The sequence below is a fragment of the Spea bombifrons genome, chromosome 6 (assembly GCF_027358695.1).
Source record: "Spea bombifrons isolate aSpeBom1 chromosome 6, aSpeBom1.2.pri, whole genome shotgun sequence".
Lineage (NCBI taxonomy): Eukaryota > Metazoa > Chordata > Amphibia > Anura > Pelobatidae > Spea > Spea bombifrons.
Genome location: NC_071092.1, coordinates 25,898,031 through 25,920,899, shown reverse-complemented (window position 1 = coordinate 25,920,899; position 22,869 = coordinate 25,898,031). Strand labels below are relative to the sequence as shown.

Sequence of the window (22,869 nt, the reverse complement as noted above, 5' to 3'; positions counted from 1 at the left end):
TTATGTTTTGATTCACTTGTGCATTAGAAGTGTCACTCAACCGGAATATCGCCTATAAGATCCAGTTATGGGAAACGCTGAATTCCAAATAAACATTGGTTTAGATAAAACCCACACACCCTACACATCCAACATTTTTTAACCCCTTAAGGACAATGGGCGGTCCCAAAACCCATTGGAAACAATGCATTTTGAGCCTGGACATGTACAGGCTTTGTCATTAAGGGGTTAATTGAATCAAAAATGTACAGGGCTGTAGTGTATTATTGTACAGGGCTGGAGTGGAAATTCGGCATATAAATACTCTCATTGATGTTTTTGGTGTATAAGATGATTTGTTTTTTGTTTCAGGCTCTAACAGTGGGTGGCAAACACTTTTTTCAGGTAACATAAAAACTCTGGTGCATCTATGCAGAAAATGGGTTCATGTAATTATTGCCAATGCGTACCTAGTACCAACACAAATATCCAGCCATATCCATGTAAAACAGGCCTTTACAACATTTACCCAAACACTCATATGGACATACACCTATACATTCACAAATTAACTCACCTCCCAGAGAGAGACTGTTCTTTGGGATTACACGGGTACGTGATTTGCACACATGTATTGAAGGTCAGCTAAGCACGAGATGACTATTATGCTATCAAGGAGGAGTGAATTGCTGTTGTATTTTATACTTTATATTTTGTTTGCAAACAATTCCACATATAACCCGTTCTAAAGTAAAATGTACAACTTTTCAAATGGATTTTTGCTAATGTGATCTCTCTTGCGTTCCATTGATCTGCTTTTTTCTAATGCTTCGTTAAGGGTTAATGCAAAGCCTTTTCACTCTCTATGGTTATGCCTTGAGTATGTTTATCAATGCGGCCAAAGGTGTGAAAGTGACTGGTTTAGTAGAGAGAAAGGACAGAAGAGACAAGCAAAATGAGAGAAGATAAAAGTGTCCACTCACTAGTCCAAAAGCTTCACAGTGCCATGATTTTCCTGTTTTCTACTATTTACCGAATCCTGGAATCATTTATAGCAATACGTGTAATGGCAAAGAAATATACAAAATCATGTTTCAAAACATTTTATTATTCAAAGGCTTAATATTTGTGTCACTTAATTTAGTACGTGCAGGAAGAACAAATATACAGTAACTCATCCTTTTGTTTTTCCTTTTCCTTTCATGTCTGAATGCGCTGAGTAGTAACGTCGAGCAGTTGCAGGATTCTCCGTTAATGCTTTTGCGATAGACTGCTTATCAAGTTAAACTTTTACATTTGAAGTAAATCTCATGGAATCAAGTTACCAGTTTTTCAAATCCTTGATAAAGCTGTTAGTCCTGCATTTTTTTTGTTTTGTTTGTGAAATATATTTAAAAGTATACCAACTTCTTTGTATACTTGAATGGGCTACCTGCTATAACATTCATTGACATCAATACACGTTATCTTATTTTTACTATATAGTCATATTTGTGCAAATGACATTTCTCCCTTAAAATGATTCAGCTTATTTTAATTTGCGTTAACTTTTTTTTTATATAGAAAAACACCTAACTGGATATTATTATAAACTGGGAAAGTATAAAGGATCCCATACAGACATCACCTACACCTTCTTGGCACCACTTTTATAGCACCAAAACTGAAAGGGCGAGCAGACAACCTCTACTGACCCACGTGGATCTGGCCATTAAGTGCAGATGTTGGATACAACAATTAGAGACAGACTCGTTTCTTTATACTCCGTTTTCAAGTATTTTAAAAATACATACGCAGGAAAATCATGCAAATATTTTTGTAAACACCTTGCCTCACTATGCCAATTCATTGTCAAGCGTAATATTTGTGGTGCAAGAGAATGGTCCAGTCCTCGCCACTATTTGCACCTCAAGAGATGGATGTATTATTCACCAGGACTGACACCATTGTACAATAACTGATGTGCTGTTACTTTCTAAAGTTCCCAAGATGTATACTATTCCTCCCCAGAGTGCAGCGGAACGTCGCTGGTTGAACTTCCCAGTATTTCACGGGGTTTCCAAATAGACTGATGCCGCTGTACAGAGATTTCTTCAGCTTGGGTGTAGTAGAGCAGAAATCATTCACCTCAACCTTTGCGATATTGTTAGAGTGGAGAAATATGACCTGTAGGGATTTGAGATTCCAAAACAAATAGTTTTGTATTAGTTTAACAAAAGTTATAGAACCCTGTATTTTGTTCGCAAATGGAATATTCCATAAAGATCATCAATTTTGTCATCGTGTTGTTGGCCCCACTAGTATTGGTTATAACTATAGTATTTGTTTTATCAGCAATTTTACTACCAATAACATTTTGTGTTCTGTGAAGCATCAGAGGCCCTATAACAGGGGCGTCCAACATGCGGCCCGCGGGCCAAATGCGGCCCGCGAGACCTCGAGGTGCGGCCCGCGTAAGATCGGCAGCCAGGGCAACCGATCTTACGCGAGCCGCACCTCAAGCCCTGCTACTTACTTGTGGGAGGGTCTTCTGGACTGCACAGAGGAAGCGGAGTTCACGTGACATCCTACTTCCTCTGTGCTTTAGCAGAGAAGGCAGAGGGAGGCCGCGCCCCCTGCTGAAGTCTGTAAGCGGCATCGAGGAGCTGCATTGCAGGTAAGGGGGTGGGGAGGGTGTTTGAATGAGTGTGTGTGATTGAGGGAATGAATCTGTGAATGAATGATTATATGAATAAATGAGTGTGTGTGTGTGTGTGATAGTATGGATGTGTAAGTGCTGGAACCTAGGCATGATGGGACTGTGATTGCTGTTAGCAATCACACTCCTATCATGCCAAGTCAGCCAGTACATGCTAAAAACCTGGCCAGCTGCCCCCCTTGTGTATTGATGCTGCCAGCAGTATGGGGTCTGCACTTACAGCCACCCTGTACCAGCATGTACTGGCTGACTTGGCATGATAGGAGTGTGATTGCTAACAGCAATCACAGTCCCATAATGCCTAGGTTCCAACATTTACTGGATGGATGTGTAAGTGCTGGAACCTAGGCATGATGGGACTGTGATTGCTGTTAGCAATCACACTCCTATCATGCCAAGTCAGCCAGTACATGCTGAAACCTGGCTAGCTGCCCCCCTTGTGTATTGATGCTGCCAGCAGTATGGGGTCTGCACATCACTTACAGCCACCCTGTACCAGTGTGTATTGGCTGACTTGGCATGATAGGAGTGTGATTGCTAACAGCAATCACAGTCCCATCATGCCTAGGTTCCAGCATTTACTGGATGGATGTGTAAGTGCTGGAACCTAGGCATGATGGGACTGTGACTACTGTTAGCAATCACACTCCTATCATGCCAAGTCAGCCAGTACATGCTGAAACCTAGCTAGCTGCCCCCCTTGTGTAGTGATGCTGCCAGCAGTATGGGGTCTGCACATCACTTACAGCCTCCCTGTACCAGCATGTACTGGCTGACTTGGCATGATAGGAGTGTGATTGCTAACAGCAATCACAGCGAGCACAGTCCCATCATGCCTAGGTACCAGCATTTACTGGTTGCCTGGGTTGCCAGCATTTACTGGTTGCCAAGTCATATTGCTAATTTTGTCCAGTTGTGTGTTACCTACTTTTATTAAACATGTGAGTTTTTATTATTATTTTTAAAGGTGGGGGCCATTTTCGGTTTTGGCTAAGTGAACCCTGAATGTTTTGGTCCAGAATTTTCATTTTAGTTCATCCCTAGAATAAATCTAGGGAATCCTGAATTTGTAGTCGCAAAACTTTCTAGGCCCAGAAATCAGTGAGAGGAAGAGTAAAGGTTTTGTGTCATTTTACTTTATTTTAATCTGCATATTTTATTAAAGGCCATATTTTTTGTCACAGTGAAAAATGAGTGCGGCCCGCGCACGTATACAATTCTGATGAAGTGGCCCACTGCAGAAAAAACTTGGACACCCCTGCCCTATAACAAGTAAAGTGCAGCAACAGTGATCTAGTTAGTATGTGATGTTTAAAAGCTGCTTACATTGGCCCCAACAAAGTTATCTTTAGTCCAGACTACAGGTATCAAAATTCAAATTCAAAATATATATTGTAAAAAGCGTTAACATAGAACATTTAAGCTATGGCAATGGCATGTATATGTAGATCATTTGGATGGATAGATCACGATTGTGGGAGCATGCGTATATGGGGTAAAAGTAGTTAAATCCCATCTCCACATGATATTTAAGGCTGGCAGGGTTAACTTACCTGCAAGTATTTTAGGTCCTGCAGACCGGGAGGAACCTTCTTCAGTTTGTTGTTCTCCAGGTGAATTTCCCTTATATTTGGTATGTTTGAAAGGCTCCCATTTTCAACCTCCTTTATTTTGTTGTGCCCTAAGCCCAATCTAAAAGAACAATTACAATTGGTTAGTTTTACATACTAATCAAATCATTGTTGAATTGATTGTTAGTGAAATGATTATAATTTTAACAGGGTTTTACCGCTTAAGCTCTTGGTAGCGTAGTAAATCCTCCAGTTCAACAGCTGAAATTTTGTTGTGGTCAAGATGGAGCTCATATATTGAGGATGGTAAACCTATAGCGTGAAGAGCAGCATTAATTAGACACAGCTACAATTATGACTATAAAAACTGGAAGACATTTTTTCCCTACTGTAATGTTGGGGAACCCTGAAACATTTAACATCAGCCATGATGGTCATACTCCCAGCTGTTGAACTATAGTGACATGGTGACTGGTGCTGCTGCAACACCCTTCTTCTGTAACGACCGAGGCCAATGAAAGCACAAGCCGTGCTAGACTGTTTCTAGCACCAATCCTCCTTCATTAACCTATTTTATAATATAGAAAAAGAACATCGTGGTGGTGCCGCTCAGCACTTAAGACTCCCACCTAGCTTGCATATGTGGTAGGGTTAGCAACTATGCACCAGCAGATGTTTCTCTTTTGGACACCAGGGACGTCTGTTTAATTTTTATAACCCATTTAAATACAGAAGAATATAGAATAAAGAATATTTTTGCACCCCCCTCAAGCTGTGTTTAAACATTTTGCAAGCGTGTCACAAACCTTTTGGAATAGATGTCAGTTTGGCTTCTGCAATCCTGACGTGGTACACGGTCAACCCATCAAATGCGCCAGGCTCAATGCCGTCATTTTCGAGAGGATTTGCACTCATTTCTGTCAAAGCATTGGGATATAGATACCGTGATGCGATAAAATACCCATCTACATTATTATTACATACCATTACAATGCTGTCCGTGTTCTCTGCATCGTCTGTTGGTGTGAAACTAACTGTGAGTGCTAGACCAATGCAAGAAGTAATTATAATACGTTTCTGAGAAACCGACCATTGAAACTGGATGATATTATGTCAGATTATAGTGGGATTAGTATCTAATTGAAACACAAAGTTCAAAAGAGTTTAGTAAAGTTAATCATGTAGTCAAATGAAGAAAGGTTGTTTCAGTTAATATTTTATATAAACTGTGGGATAAGGTGAGGGCTGGTTAGAAATATAAAAGGCTTGAATGAGTGGGTTGGGCGAGTTTCTGAGAGTGCAGGCGGTAGTAACAAGTCGTTGCATGGGAAAATCTCCATAGGGCATAGTAGGGAGGAGCGTCATGGATCATGGAAAAAGGGAGAAGCTCTGAATTAAACCGTGTGTGCGGCATTGAGGAGACACTTGAGTTTGTTCCACCATTTGTAAGAGAAGAAGAAAAAAAAAAAAGTCTTTTGCCAATGTTTAGTTGCCTGTTAATTTTCTCAGATTGCAAAAACCGTTTCCATTGCATTTTCATTGAGATTGATTTTAAAATAAAAATTTAAAACAAAATATAAAAAAAAAATTTGTTTGTCAAGGGAAACATTTAGTGTTTGCAGTTGGAAAAAGAGTTTCTACTTGTATTTTCGTGTTGATGTCACGTTCCCTCTAGTTTTATTATTTTTGGATCTGTGTCACAATTGTTAGTATTAACAGGTGATGTAAGAATTATAGCTTTCATATTTTATTTAATATGTAACAACCGACTAAATGTGCATTCGGTTCAGGCTGCCGGCACATATTCCCTGTTGTGTTTACGTGTGCTGTAATGCAAATGCATCTTGGGAAATGTGTATGACGCATCAACATATTCCTGTCCAAACAATAGCTACTGTTGTAAGCGTGCTATAAAGTCAGATCATCATGCAAAGTCTTGTTGTTTCGTGAGATGCTGCTATTTTAACAGCATCTCCGGGATACACACCTACCTAAGACATGTAAAGACTCCATGCCTTTAAAAGCGCCCTTTTGTACTTTCTTAACTTTGTTGTCATGGATTCTGAGCTCTGCCAAGGATGTGGGAAGGTTGGATGGAATCTCTGTCAGTTGGTTATGTGAAAAGTATAATCTTCGTAACTTCTTCATCGACTGGAAGGCTTTGGGGTGGACCTTGTGTACTTTATTGTTGTTCAGAAACAAAGCCTGCATATATACATATATAAATGTAAAAAATCATTTTACCCAGTTCTTGATCTAAACCAATAAAACATATTGCTGTAACTTTTGTTCTTGCACAATGGCCCTTACAACATGACATTAAGAACTTACGTAAAGCGATGAAAGACCCTGAAGGTCCTTTTCTTTGACCTCCTTTATTTTGTTATTCTGGAGATCGAGGAGCCGAGTGTCATAAGGGATTTTATTAGGTATGGCAGTCAGACCTGTTGATTAGATGTGATATTGTTTTCATTCATAAAAACATTTCCGTATTGGGAAGTGTAAATATTTATTCTCTTCCCGCTTTTGCTTGTTTTACATTCTTTAACACAACATTGAATGAAAGCGTCATAATTTGTATTGTCTTACCAAGGTCGGAGCACTGAACTACTCTCAGGTAGCATTGACATCCAAACGGGCAAGTGGGAAATATGTCAAACGGAGGTGGCGTTGGTCGTATTGGTGTATTCCTTTTAAATGGGAATAGCGAGTTATTGTCGTCGTCATCCTTCTCATCATCATCATCATTGTCGTCTTCCATATCATTTAGAATGAGGTCAGTCATTGCCATATACTTTGGAGGTAATATGAATGGCTTGGCCGAACATAGAGCCAAGAAGTAGAAAAGCACACATTCCCTCATGTTGTTGTCTCAAGAGTTCCTGTAGTCAATAGACAGCTAAATGTTAGAGGAAAAAAGTTTTCTTTGGCCAAACTTTTATACTTTGCAAAAGTCTTTCTGCAATGCCCAGTTTGAAACTTAAAAAACTGCATACCAAAACACATCTTGCCTTTCTAAAGAGGGCAGAGATTTGAGTATATGTTTCATATTATATATTAAAGTATATCAGTCACCCACATATGTATCTGTGTATACAGTAATATTTCATCCTCAGCCATATGTAAAAGCTATAATGTAATTTTTTGTGCAATTATGTAAAATTGGTGCATACTACAACAGTAAGATTTTATGTAGCTCACTATAGGCATTTTCTTTTTTTTTTTAGTATACTTAAAGAAGTAGAAGTAGAAGCAGAGAACATCTTGTAATTGCTAGAGTTGCAAATCATAATCTATCTGCAATCATCTCACAACTGGCCAGAAGAAGGGGTAATACTTTTATGTAAAACATTTACATTAATAATCTGTGAAAACTCATGAAAACAATATAATGGCAAGCATACTGTCAGTTTACCACTTGCTACTTCCATGTAACTACCTAACTTGTATGCAGGTTATTAAGGCCTTGTATAGGGGAAAAGGGTAATAGCCTTTGGGGTTTTTTTTCCGAGGATCAATCCAAGAGAGCACATGAACTTTCAAAAGAAATATAGAAACTCTCCGGTGAGTTCCTCCCTCCAGAAATTGGCTTTTGCTCCTTGTTTCATCGTGTCTTGCATTCAGTATCCCACCTCTGTGATTGCTTAGCAAGATTATTCCCACATACAACATCTGTTACTTCAAAATCCGCTTGTACTGCTTACAAATAAAGTCCTGCAGTATGTACCTATGGTTGTGCCAGAACTCCATGTGTGTGATCCGTAATGGACAGAGCTAGAGCATACGAGAGAGCTGTCAAAAGAAATAGCGTGAAGAAAATGGATGCCGCAATTGTTAGGCCTTATATTGTTAAGTGTGCATTGGAAATGCTTAAAACTCTGCTAGAGCCGTGGGCCACGATTCTAGGGGCAGTGGCGTAACTGCAGGGGGTCACAGTGGTCGCAACTGCGGCGAGGCCCATGCCTCTAGGGTGCCCGGGTGACGTGTTCCTGTCACCTCGTACCGGTTCAAAATAGTTCAGAACCGGCACATGACCCCACGGTGAAACTGAGGCTGACCGCACTCAGCTGCCGGAGTGGAGAGAGATAAGCAGGGGGCAGGAGGGTTGTACGTAATGTATGTTTATATATAGGTATGTGAGCATGGATGTGTAATTGTGTGTGAGAGCCTGGATTTGTATTTGTTTGTGTATGTGCATGGATGTGTACTTGTTTATTTATGGACATGCATGTGTAAGTGGGGTGAGATGGAATGTGTTTTAGAATGAATGTGATGTATGTTAGTGAGTGAGAGTAGATGCGTGTAATTTGTGTAAGTGTGTTTACATATGTGTGCCAGAGTGTATGCCAAGTTGCAAAGAATGCACAGACAAGCTGTTTGGGGCCAATCATGGCACTGAAAAGCTGTTTCGGGGCACTGACAGGCTGTTTGGGGGTTAGAATGGCACTGATAAGCTGCTTGGGGCAAAGGCACTCACAAGCAGTTTGGGGCAAAGGTGGCCCAGTGGGACATGTTGCTTGATCAAGTTGTGGGGCCCGGGGCAATTTTCACACCAGGGCCCTGTGGTTTCTAGTTATGCCCCTGTCTAGGAGCTATTCTCTACCAGTTATCAGTCAGTTGTTGATGATCTGAGACATGTAATCACAATTATGCATTATAACAGAAATGCAGTGGTCGCCTTTGTCATGTATAAGGTGATATGTTGTGAATTTGATACTATTAAATGAAATATACATTATGCAGGGCCTGTAAGGTACCACTTGCACAATTACACAGTTGCGTCTGAATGATGTGACTGCTACTAACTGTGAAGAATCTCACCTGTAGTCATGGACTCTGAAATGTATAGTATCTGTGGTACATGAATCCTGTATTTCGCTTATCTTTCTATGCAGTTGTTTAATGAATATGCACACACTTTTGTCTTTGATTTGAATTCAATCGTTATCTGTTCTTCTGCTTTAATTTCACATTCTTACATGTAATAATACCAAAACCACTGGCTGAATACCTCTAGACATATATTACCACCATCATGGAGGGTCATCCCTCCACAAAGAAACAGTGGTTTAATTAGTAATTGGAGACTGGACGCAAAATAGATAGTAGAAGACATATTTCATTAAGAGAGAAAACCCTTCTTTGGACCCAAATCTCTCTGTCCCATTTATCCTCTCCTTTTCTAGAAGCTCAGAATGTTTGTTGTGTATTTGTGTATCATATAGATGTACAGCCCTGAAAGCCACACTAATCCATATAGAAATATCATCTACATGTCTTACTGACAACCATAAATACCTGTCCAAACGTCACAAAGTCTTAGGAAAGCTTCACCTCCTAAACAAACTCCAAGAGGTTCTTAAATGTTGGGAGGTACGTAACGATTCGGCGCAGTTACTGGGGATATAGATTACGTTTGGCTCTGCTAGTAGGTAAAGGAAAGGATACTATATGTGTGTGAATGATAACATCTTGCATCTTTTGAAACGCTGGCAGAAACAATGTAGGCAGATAAATGCCCTTTGAAAATATTCTGATGTTTGGTTTATATTAAATTCTTGGATCTCAAACAAGATAGCTACCGATTTTACGAGAGTGATATGGTTTTACCGTGTTATACATATTATTCTTTGTTAATTACAAAAATACTGGAAAATTCATAAAAACGTCAAAATAAAGGCGTTTATGCTTGGCTTTAATTTTTTATGAGTTGAAATAACATTTGTGTTCTTGGACTTTTTTTGAGAAAAGCGTTTCAACTCCCAAATAAAAACATGTGTTTTGGATTTTAAGACATCCAAGTTCTTCCCTTACTGAAGATTAAAATGATAGATTTTTGGCAAATATGTACCTAATGTAGTTAGCTGTACGTTTTGCCAAACGCCATGTAGATCGGTCAGAGACTGGATGAATATCTCGCACCTTTGGTCTTTGAACCAAAAATCCCAAACCTAATTAACTCATCATCCAATGGTGCCAAGAGATTAAATCGATATCACTTTGAATTAGCACATTCTACTTATTTAGAAACCATTGATTTTGTACATGTTTGGCCTTTTTAAAAATAATGTTAAAGACAATAATTCTCATTATTTCTAGGATGTGTTGGGTTTTTCATACTCAATACAATCCAATGGAAATGCGTTTTTAAACGTGCCCTCGATTTTTCTTGAATAAAACAGGTTTAATGTTTATAATTTAATAACAGTAAGGGTTTGGAGTTCAGAGATGGCTCTTGGTCCTTGTAGTTCGTATGGGGTTAATATGTTGCACTTGTACCATTTTTAAATATTTTTTTTAAAAAAATATTTTTTTAAAATTTGGATAATTGGCAAGTTGATGATCTCATTACATAACTGCATATTTGACTAAAAAGTATGCAAACAAAAAGTTGGTGCTCAAGTTCTTGGGCTTAAACTCTGCAGCATTCCTGTATTCTCCAAAATTGCTTTCAATAACCACTTGGGTTTATAGCTTAAGTAGTTAGAAATGAAGTAATACCAAGTTTCTGCAGAGGACACGGCTGGGGTTGGGTCTGCCGTTCTCTGTCATGACATTCTATTCCCAGAATAAACAGTATAAAATATAATAGTGTGTATGTTATAATAAAAATATCACATCATAAGGAACAACAGACGGTTACACCAACTGCATGTGTTCTCAGGCCACCATGCGGTACCAATTATGCCGATCACCAATGATCAGCGTTCCGTGTTTATATCTTTTATGTCAACTTCCTGGTTCTGCTACTATCTGATAGTAACAGAAATGTCAGATATGGTGCCGTTCCCTGTTATTAATGAAATGTTTGTATACTGCCTTTACCATCTTCCGCTTATTATCACATGTAACCCATATCTCTACCCAAACCAAATATTTGATGATGCACGATGCACTCATTTTCTTAGAGAAAAACCTCTTGAGGAATATGTATGCGTGTTTTCACATTTTAAATGCAGTTTTATTTGTAATCTAGTGGATAGTTTACATGTTGCATTTTTTGTTCGAAAAGTTAAAGCCTCTTGTGGTGTATTAGTCTGAACCAAAATCAGAGCTTTAGACAAAAAAATAGGATTTGTAGGCGCCATATATACTTTAAAAATCCACATACGCTGAAGGAATGACTCACTCTGACCTAAACTGACCACTTCTGGTTTGAAACACAAGCCACGAACAAACCACAGAAATCATTCTAATGCATTTCACAAAACTACCACGAAGCCTCATGCAAACCTCTACATTTTTACTGATGTATGTGTGTGTTCAGCTTATAAAAAATGAAAGCCTTCTCATATTTTGCTTTCCGCAAAATGTTCATGGCATATACTTCTTTCCCTAAAGGTCATGTTGTTTGTTCGGTATTAATTGCAATGCATCTGTCACTTTTTTAATTATCCAGGGGTGCATGATACTAGTAGTTAAGGTCTTTAATTAATAAGCAGAGCAGCGGTGAAAATTACATAGGACTCGCCAAACTTGGGATACTTTGACAAAGTGGAAGACTAAGCAAAATATGGCCATATAGTGTGATGGCATCCCCAATATGAAAGGGAGCATCCCAAGTATTCCATTACTGAAAGATAAAACACCAGTTCAGCTGTAGGTAATTGTCACCACTATCCCATCTCGGTGAAGAAAATATTGAAAAAAAAAAGATGAGCCAAGAGCACATGTATAAATAGTAATGTACACTACATTTAATTTAATAAATCAGGAGCAGAAGTCACAAGACCACATGTGTGTTTAAGGAGTGTACCTCTTTATATGTGTGCAGAGACATTGCACATTGATAAAGGGGTTTACTCCATAAAACGCTTGTCACTTCTGTTCTTGATTTTAAAATAAACAATATAAATAAGACAATATACTGACATTGGAAACCCATCCTACATCTCTATCATAGGATCAGCTATAGTAATTGTCAAGTTGCTGGTTGTTTTTGTTTGGCTTGGAAAGCGTTGATGGAGGAGGAGAAGAGAGATAACTTTATAGCAGGGAATTGATTCGATTGTGCTCATTGTGGCACATAGACCCGGCTTCTGTGTAATATTTCCAAAGCAAATATACCAGTTGACACTTAAAAAGTACAAACTTCAGGTAGTTTTGATTAAATTAGTGTTGAGGGTGATCATTGCCATTTAAGAACAGCATGCATTAGGAACTGAGTCAAATAGCTATATGAGGTAATGAAAGGAGCACACATATCTGTAGATTGTGATTAAAAATAAAGATCCATAAGCTCTGTTCTATATTGACCACATTGAAAGGCCACAGCGACTTTACTTTGACCACAGTGGGCCTCACAATTTGTTCTCCGGGTATAGTGAGTGTTGCTCGGTTAAGAAATAAACTTACAGCAAGTCAGGCACCACAAGCTGAATATTTATTAAACTCAAATAAGAACTTAGCTGAGGATATTAAGAAGTGATGACCACTGCAACCCCTCATCCTACCAAAATGTTTTTCTGACAGAGGCCCCCCTTTGTATGAAGCTGCAAAGGGGAACTAAGGGAAAGTTGTGCTGTGAGTCCACTCCAGCTTGCATTCCCCCTTCTACCTCTGAGCAGGACTGAGGCTGCCGTCGGACGGAGCCTGCCCAGTTTTTAGGTTAGCTAATCCCCGAGACCCTCCCAAAATATACAAAACACCTGGGCATATTGTATGCTTATAACTTCCATGGACCAGTCATAGAAAAGCCTGGTCAGTTGGTGCGGTTGGAGGTCATGGAAAGTTCACCTTAGGGCAAAATTTCAGCGCTTTCATTGAGGTCCTCTCACCCATCCAAACCTCTCATCAATTAGAGGATTGGGCATAAACACCCTGAGCTTGTTTTTTGCTTTGTTTTCGTGCACTTCTTGGGGGGGCCTGGCCTTGTTTTCGTGGCTTTGTACAAATATGAATCTGAATGCACAAGTCCTAGTACACAGCACAGAAGCTCTCTGTTATCCTCCCAACAATTTGGTTACTAGGGTCTTATCAGCCAGGCAAATATGCACAAATTTGCACTTAGAATCTTTAAGGCTTTAAGCTTCTGTTTGTAATGACTTGATTCCTCACTAAAGAAGAATGCATATTAAAGTACTCTGTGAGTACTTAAAAAAACTATTCTTCACCTACCTGAGGTAGAAACCCTCTTCCTCTGGTATCCAACAGTTCTTGCCACTCATTGGCTGCTTGAAGCAATGGGAGTGCTTCCCATGCATGTACATAGGGGTCTGAACTGCTGCTGTGCAAGTAATGATTCCTTGGTGGCTGTATATATAAAGAGCAGTTGGGGTTTTTTGAATCTCACCATGTCTCATGTCTCATGGTTTTTACGGAGCTTTAATGACTCTTGGCACGCTCATGCCCTAAACATACCTCACACACCTACACTGCACATACACTAGAAATCCTGCACATATACGGCATTTTCCATGAACAGACACAGTAGACTAATGAGGCCGTTCTTCCTGATCAAAATATGCTTGTAATACCTTCTAAGTACTGATGGCTGTGACTCTGGGCTTTAACAACATTAACTCATCCTCCTTCGGTCACGCCTGAGCTCTGCTTACCTCATTGTTCTCAAGTTGTGACGCCCTTAACTTATCTGTAGCAGGCGCAGTGTTTGTCCGTGCTTCGGAGAGCTCTGAATGCACTTATCTGACCCCAGGTTGTCTGCAATAGCTCTGCAGGAAAGTCCCTCTTTGTATTTGAGATATTTAGCAAACTGTGATGCTGTGATCACAGAGAGGTGAAGTTAGGTTTGTTTTAGTGACTCAGTCTAGAGTTGCTCATAAATGAAAAGCAGAACCTTTCAAGTCAGCTCTTATTAATGCTGCTGTGACCACGCATATCCAGTGCAGATCACTCGGGTGATCATTTGCTATGGATTTGACCAAGACAATATTCAATTCAAATAATAATATTATTTTTCTATTTTATTCCTTGACATGCATCATAATCATAGAGACAGTTTATTGCCCCCAAACACCCCCAGCAGAAATGAATCCATACTAAAGTACTTTAATAGTAATTTAACATGCATTTTTGACTTTGGTATGAAAGACCCACTTACCTCCTGAAAATGCTACAGAGTATCACTCTATCTACTCTACATAATTCCTGCCGGAGGAAAGCCACCAAGTGCCCATGTGTATATATATATATGCTAGGGAAGGGGGTCTTCTATTGCAAAAGCTTGCTGGAGATGAGCCCCTCACACTTGCCCACTGTATCTCCTGCAAAGCAGAGGAGCCGGGGGGGGCACATATTTATGAGTGGGTCTTAAAGTGGAAGTTCTGTGGAAAACAATATTCTTGAACATGCAGTACTGTATACAGTAATGAAGGGTAGCATTGACAAAAAACTGTTTTATCTAATGACAGATCAGGATGCTGATGCTGCTGCCATACGGAGCTGATCCTTTATGTCAATGTTAAGAACTCCGTTCCTCCGTAGCGTTTCATTACACAGAGCATCCATCTGGGTGACAATTCTATTGCTTGCCATAGGTAGTATGATAAGGAGTCAGGCTAATATGCAGCTGTCTGTATTATGCAAAACAATAGAACTGTTTAAAAGAAAAACAGCACAATATTTTAGAAAATGTATCTTTAATCTGATACTAGTATTATTATTATTATTATTGTTGGCGCTTCCCCTTAAAACCGTACCATGTCGAAGTCTATGTCTACAGATTAAAATGCATACAAATATCTTCCTTTACACATCTATAGGGTTAGATTCTCCTTTTGTCACACTAACTGGATCCAGTCTTCTTTCCCCCCAGCATTAAAGATGCTGTGCCATTGTTTTAAGCAGTTACATTAAGTAGATTGCTGTTGGAACCGGCACACATTTCTGTTTTAAATAAATGCATTTTGTGGTCTACAACCATCTCATTCCACTGTGTTTTTTTTTGTTGTAAATAACAAAGTGGACGGTCATAAGGATTGTAGCACTTTATGAACTTATGTTTACAAAATAAGGTATTTTTTAAGTTTCCATGTAGTAAGTAACTATGTAGTGTTGTAAGAGTCAGCTTATTTCTGTTGTATGCGTTATAATGCTTCAAAGCCTCAGTTTACAGGGTTTGGGTATGCAATATGCGGTGAATGAGCAGGTAGGAATATATTACCTATTACAAGCAGAGGACAGTGTGATCTACATAGAACATATGCAAATGGATGTGTAGCTAAAAATCAAATTACTTAGTTATCCTAATTATTACATTCGTAGAAAAAATAATTGTTAGTATTTTTACAAAGATAAAACTTTATGTATTTTGTATAATTGATACAAGTTATCCTGTCTAATGAAAAATTACACAGAGAAGCAGGTATGAATGGAAAACATAGATCACATACCTCTTTATTTTGTGAGTTCCTCTTACTTATAATCCACCTTGAATTGGCTATACCCAGTAGGTTATGTTAAAATGCACATCAGACAATGTACCAGTTCTGGAATCAAGAGCGCCTTCTAAAATGCATGATCTGATTGGCACCGGGTATGATACTTGAGTAAGCTGCTTCTTCAGATTATCCCATTTTAGTACTGAAGACAGATATTAAGGAGACTTGTTACCACTCATGTGTTTTTCATCACAGTCTGTACCAGAGCCAAAATCTGAATTTAACTCTAGAAGCCCAGTGCGAGACTGAAACGAAATAGTGAGTGGCACCCTGCCATTAGGAGTACAGGGAACCCATTCACAGAACAGTCTGCTATCACACATTTCATCAGGAGGGGTTCGACTAATTATTTTCAGTCTTGTTCAGAAGTGATGAACTCTGCAATAGATACCTTTACTCCAGTGAATCATTTCCTATTTTTACAAAATAAAGCCCACTTAATAAAAAGGACAAAATGCAGACAAACGCTGTTTGACAGGGAAATTACCCGTACGTTGTGTCTTCAACACGATTGTTGGCCCATGGGGTTCTTTAAGATTTTAATAACAGGGATTTTGTTAATACGATTGATTGTGGATTTTGAAAATATATATATAATTTTAGTAAATATTATAAGGGAAGTTATAAAAGTTGCGCATTCAGAGACCTGACCCTTATACTCTAATTTCAGAATTCTTTCAGTTTTAAGACACAAACATTTTAGAACAGTTGGAAGCGTTCACCAACTCTTTCACTTATTATCAATTGAAAATTGGACAGTGTAAAGTGAGATGTACTACGGCAGGGTTTGGCACCACCAGGTTCTTAAATGCTATATTATATTTTTTAGAAGATTTTGGACCGTGTAACGTTTTGGCTTCTATGAAAATCACATTGGCTCCTACTGTCTACGTAGCTGCTAAATCCTGTGCAAATGCCCCATCTTTTCTACCTCTGGAAAGTAGCACAGCTTTGACCGCAGCACATAACTTGTTTGTATAAAGTTCTAGCTGACCTTTTTATTTTATGTCTGAAAATAAATCAACTTATAAATAGTTGTGATTTCAGTGCTACTTGAAATGATATCTAAGAGTGGAAGTTAAAATGATCACAGCCCTATAAATTGATATGTACTCATAGTTTCCTGTAAATTAATTCAAAATAACTCTGCGCATCATCGTTTGGTATGGCACAAGACTAGCAAATTTTACCCAAAAAAACCTCTCTAGAAGTGTGGTTTCCTCAGACATAGAGAAGCTTTCATTTGATCTGACAAGAATGTACTTGCTGAATGTACTTATTTATTTTTTTAAACATATTATTTGAGGCTTCAAAACGTGTAGCTTCAGAAATGTACACAATAAGAGGTATAATAGAAAAGCAGGTAGAAATGACTCTATGATGCATACAGGGCTGGCACCTTTTTGCCCAAGGGGCAAGCAGTCTTCCCCTAATGCAATGTGATAAAAAAAGAAACATGCGCACACATGAGGTTACCATGCCTGGCTTCCCTTTCACTTGGATGTGGTAAAAGCTGGAGCTGTTCTGCTACAGGGGCACAAAACATACATTTACAAAACCCTGCCGTGTGTTTCTGCCTCCAACAGCAGACCAGCCTAGTGCCGGAGCTCAAACTCTCCTTCAAGGACGCGGACCGGCCCTCCTGGCATAATCCTAACTAGCCTTCCCCCCAACTCATGCGACTGTAATAATAGTCATATCAAGTAGGGCTGCAACTAACGATTATTTTAATAATCGATTAATCGGCCGATTATTTTTTCGATTAATCGATTAATCGGATAAAAAAAAACAATATGCAAATTTTTCGTTTATTTAAAAGAATTTAATGAACTGGATGTTAAAAAACAACTTAAAATTTACATTAACATTCTTATTTTGTTATGATGTAATAAAAAACAATATTTTCAAAGTACAAGAACCCAAACACAATATTTATGAAACAAAATAACCCCAAACATTCTGAAAAGAGGTGGACTATTACTGTTCAAGAAACTTTGCCCCAGCACTTTGCACTTTGCACCCAGCACTTTGCACCCAGCACTTTGCACCCAGCACTTTGCACCCAGCACTTTGCACCCAGCCCTGGCACTTTGCACCCAGCACTTTGCACCCAGCACTTTGCCCCAGCCCTGGCACTTTGCATCCAGCACTTTGCACCCAGCATTCAGCACTTTGCACCAGCACTTTGCACTTTGCACCCAGCCCTGGCACTTTGCACCCAGCACTTTGCACCCAGCCCTGGCACTTTGCACCCAGCACTGGCACTTTGCACCCAGCACTTTGCACTGTGCCCCTGCACCCAGTCTCTAACTCTGCCCTGCACCCAGCCCTGCCCCCACATTCTGCCCTGCCCCCACACTCACACTCTGCCCTGCACCCACTCTGCCCTGCACCCACACTCACACCCTGCCCTGCATCCCCACCCCCACTCTGCCCTGCACCCAGTCTCCCACTCTGCTCTGCACCCACACTCACACCCTGCATCCCCACCCCCACTCTGCCCTGCACCCAGTCTCCTGCCCTGCACCCCCCACCCCCACTCTGCCCTGCACCCCCACCCCCACTCTGCCCTGCACCTACACTCACGAACCGCTCTGTGCGAATGGAGCCACTCGCACAGAGCGAACCGCTCTGTGCGAATGGAGCCACTCGCACAGAGCGAACCGCTCTGTGCGAATGGAGCCACTCGCACAGAGCGAACCGCTCTGTGCGAATGGAGCCACTCGCACAGAGCGAACCGCTCTGTGCGAATGGAGCCACTCGCACAGAGCGAACCGCTCTGTGCGAATGGAGCCACTCGCACAGAGCGAACCGCTCTGTGCGAATGGAGCCACTCGCACAGAGCGAACCGCTCTGTGCGAATGGAGCCACTCGCACAGAGCGAACCGTGCGATCCGTGCACATAGACATGAAGAATACTTACCTCCGGAACGCGTCACATCCGTCACGTAGCTAGAAGGCGGAGACTGCAGAGCGTGTAGCAGAAGCGGGGAACGCTCGCGGAGGTAAGTAAAAGGAGCCGAGTGCTCCAACAACGAATTGATCACTCGATTAATCGATAACGGAAATCGTTATCGATGATTTCCGTTATCGATTATTATCGATTTTATCGATTCGTTGTTTCAGCTCTAATATCAAGTGATAACGGGGAAATGGAGAAGAATACACGGAATAAAGATATAGATTAAGTACATTTGATCTGCTTTGAGGCTACAGAACCAGGATGTATGTTTTATTAACCAACAGGTCATGTGACACTTTACTATCTCGTTGTATGTTATAATGGACCAATTGGGTTATATGGCATACATACTAGCAAGGTTAAGAGGGTTCCCCGGGAAGTATCCAGATGCCACCCATATGATGGAAAGCCTGAAAAACAATCAAAGGTTTTATTTCCATGAAAATGAAAGATTGTATTTGTAGTGCCTGGCTATAGATTAAATTAGGTTTCTTGGCTAGATATTTCCATTTTCGTAAACTTTTTTTTTTTTTTCTTTTCCTTAAACAGTTGGTTTTATTATTAACCAAGTTTGGATAGTAAAGCAGGATCCCCCAGATGCACTGAACCACCGAATCTAAATTAAAAAGATTTAAGCTTTGCAAGCACTTAATATGTGCTCTGAATTGTCCGGTTGCACTGAAAGCTATATTTCCCTTTTACAAATTTTTCCAACTTATTACTCTGTTGAAAAGGTCACGACTTCTCCACTGAATTAGTCACTCCAAAAAATTCTGTTTCTGCCTCTTCCCCAAAAACAAACCAAACGCTGGCTTTGTGACATAAACATAATGTCTTTTCCAATTACCGAAGTTGGCAGGGCACACTATTATGGAGTTGGACCTATGTTTTAGTAATTCCCAGGCATGTGTGATAAATCACCAATGACATACCAAGGCACATACACCATCTTGGGCTGTCTGCATTTGTAATTCTAGAGAGAACAAGCAAAAACATTTGGAGGCTTGGGAACATCTAGCATTTGTGCGACACCGATGAGTCACAACATGAAACCCAAATAATCAAAGGCTGTTTTGGTTTAGTAACAACAAAGACAATGTTGCTGGAAATACAAGAGGTGTTCAGAGCTAATATGTGGTTTGTGCATACGTTTCTTTTATCTTTTTTCCCTTGTTGCCATGTGTGCCTTGTTTATTGTTTATTTTTTTCTATAAACTAATACTTCAAACAAACGATATTCGGAAATTGCGTTTGTTGTCTTTTCCAGCTGCATCTCCAGAATACATATATTACCAAAAAGAAACTTTTTTTTTTTTCTTAAGATTTCTTAGTCTAGCTAATATGTAAATATTGGAACCAGGAAAGATGTGGGTATACGATTACAGCAAGCTGGGAACACACATAGCTTACTGTTCACAATTTAAAACCGTAATGTAAGCGTCTTTCAAAAATCAAAACAGCAAAACTGGAAAGCTGAGTTTGGAAAAATGAAATAAGTCGGAAATATTTCTGGAACACACAACTTAAGCTCTCTCAAGAAGGTTCCTGGTATCAAATTGATTTGACTACCATAAAATCAAATCAGGAGAGAAAGCAATAATAACAGATTGTTACGGTCAGGTAGACGAGGGATCCAACAATGCAGTTAAGCACAGCTAAAGAAAGTCCAGAACACAGTCCGAGGTCGAGGGCAACAGCAGGCACCAAGGTCAAAAACAATCCGAGGTCAGGGCAGGTAGATCAGGTGCAAAACGGTAAACAGGTCCGGGTTCGTAGGCAGGCAGAGAAGAATCGTGGTCGTTTAAACAGGCAAGAGGTCGGTACACAAGGCAGAGATCAAACTAGAATGAGAACTATAGCACACCCAACGCTAGAGAACGTTTAGAACGGGCAAAGACAAGGCAAACGAATGGGGTTTAAATAGGAAAGGTAACACTCACGTCATCAGCCGCGCCGTAGAGCGTGTCGCGCCCTAAATTGATATTAGGTGCGATATCTGGAACCACCACCAGATGGCGCACTTCCGCCGGTTTCCCGGCGTGTGCGCGCGGCGACGTGCCTGGAGCGTGAGCGGGTGCGCGCGCCCGACGAAGAAGAACCACAAGCCCCCCGAGTGACCGCGGCAGCACCGGAGGCGGAACCGCCGACGTCGGGGGACCCAGCGGCCAAGGTGAGTGCAGCGGCGGCGGCGCGTGTAACCCGTCGGCAACCCGCGTGCGGGACGGAGGTGGGGTTGCCGACGCCCGGCGAACTGGCGGTAGCAGCCGGAGAGGGAACCGCGGCAGCGCGCGTGACACAGATAGGTTAGAGCATAAACAATAAGCTGTAACCAATCAGCCTCCATCTCATGATTACCATTAAAAACAGGATGACCTCCTGTTTAGATGGAGGTGGTCAATGGTTGAGATGTAAATCCAAAATGGATATTGCTGTATTAGAAATAAAATGAAGACTTAAGCTAAAGTTGATACCATTTATTTGGTCAACATAAAGTAGTCAGGTAAGCTTTTTGGACCATTATTTAGGAAGAAACCTCTAAAGTACCGAAAGCTTATGTGACTCGTGTTGGTCCAATAAATGGCATCATGTAATGACACCATGTCAAAATATCATGAAGCAAATTCCTGCTTCTTTTAATCTATATTTTAAGAATGAATTATTCGGTTCAACATTCTTTTGTATACTATTATGTGCTAAATGTTTTTGACAAGTTAATGAGTAGATCGTGTTTTATGGAATGGAGGCTGCACGTTACCATGTCTTAGTCATGCTTTTTTTGTCTTATGAAACCCTTTTAAGCGTTAATAAACACTTGTTTTGGAATACTATAAAATCTGAGCTGTGTTATGTCTCCTTACCATATTTAATCTTGTTTAATACATGTATGGCAAAGCTATGTCCTATCAATTGGCTCACAATTCACATATAATGAACAGCTGACAAATAAGGGGGAGCCTGCCATGCATGGACAAAGATGTGCGTGTCATCTCATCAACCTTTTAAATGTGTTGTCATCCCATTTTCTCTCTGACAAGTGTACAACTTGTGTTCAGATAGTTCGAAACCTCTTTAACTCTTGGGACCTCGGGTAAATCTCTGATGATATAAGAAAATATAAAGAGCTGTATAGTATTGACTTTTTGCCCCACCTTTTGCCTTTTTGGGCGCTCCTGGAAAGAAAAGGGTGCTGTGGTGCCCAAATCCTAATTTTACCCAGGGCACCTGCTCCATTGCTGGTTATTTCCTTAGTTTTTTTTTTACTTGAGAAAGTGGTCCGTTGGGAATACGGAAGAATTAGAGTATGTTTTCTCTTTACTATATAGTATCCTAGATACATTATCTTAGCAGAAGAGGCAAGGAATGTAAACACAAATCTTTTTATTTTAGATACACCAATACAAATATACTTTAATATATGTTAACAATATATAGGCATTGTATTATACTCCATTTGTCAAGTTTTACACTTTAAATAAATGTTATTTTATCGCATGTCTTTTTTTTTGGCAGTCCTTGTATCCAAACACTTTTAGTGCTGTAAATTCTTGCATTATGGAGAGCTGGAGTTATTGCTAGTGGGCTGACTTAGCAGTCTGTTGGCAGGTGCCAGTGGTACATTGCACAGAGCCACATCAAACAACCGGCCCTTGGGTGCTAAACAGCACATAAAGCCACCCCTTTACTTTAATGATCATGGCTATTCGCACGATGATCACGGAAGAAGCCTGTCCACAGTCTGACGTCCCGTTTGTCACTGTCACAGCTGACTTAATGTAACACTGCTCACATGATGTGCTGTTGCCTTTAAAGAATTTAAATTCCTCAACATCTGCTGGCATATTGCCTTTATATATTGACATTGCTGGTACCATTGCTTAATGTAACCCCCTCCTGGGGGTCGTCTTGGTCCCCAAGCCTCTGATCACCAGAGAAAATACAAGAATAAATAACTTAATTTGTAGAGAAGTACTTAAAGGGAAACCATGGTGATGTTACTATGACATCATCAGGGGTTCTTGCCAGTAACAAGAGAGATCCAGTGACATTTGCATAATATGATTACAATTTCATTTGCATAGCACCATCATATTCCGTAGAGCCTAACAATAGCTAGACAGGACATAATAAGTAGTGCATCGCATAAAAATATGGACCTACAGAAACAAAAGGTAATAAGGGACCCGCTCAAACAAACGTACTACCTGCAATGTGTTTTGGTTCCCATTCAGACTTTAGATGAGAGCAAAAAGTATATTTGAT

At 40.1% G+C, this 22,869-nt stretch overlaps 2 protein-coding genes across 2 annotated transcripts in view; one reads left to right on the top strand and one right to left on the bottom strand.

Annotated features, from left to right (window-relative positions):
- The window catches only part of CENPP (centromere protein P), a 110,244-nt gene that overhangs the window by 45,875 nt on the left and 41,500 nt on the right, over nucleotides 1–22,869 (top strand). The window lies entirely within an intron of this gene.
- Nucleotides 1,067–15,827, bottom strand: ASPN (asporin). Its single transcript, XM_053469618.1, has 8 exons — nucleotides 15,596–15,827; nucleotides 6,838–7,130; nucleotides 6,580–6,692; nucleotides 6,240–6,453; nucleotides 5,055–5,165; nucleotides 4,467–4,560; nucleotides 4,231–4,369; nucleotides 1,067–2,145 (listed from the first exon to the last, which is right to left on the bottom strand). Exons 2-8 carry the CDS (start codon nucleotides 7,109–7,111, stop codon nucleotides 1,948–1,950), a joined length of 1,143 nt encoding a protein of 380 aa, XP_053325593.1. The 5' UTR covers nucleotides 7,112–7,130; nucleotides 15,596–15,827; the 3' UTR covers nucleotides 1,067–1,947.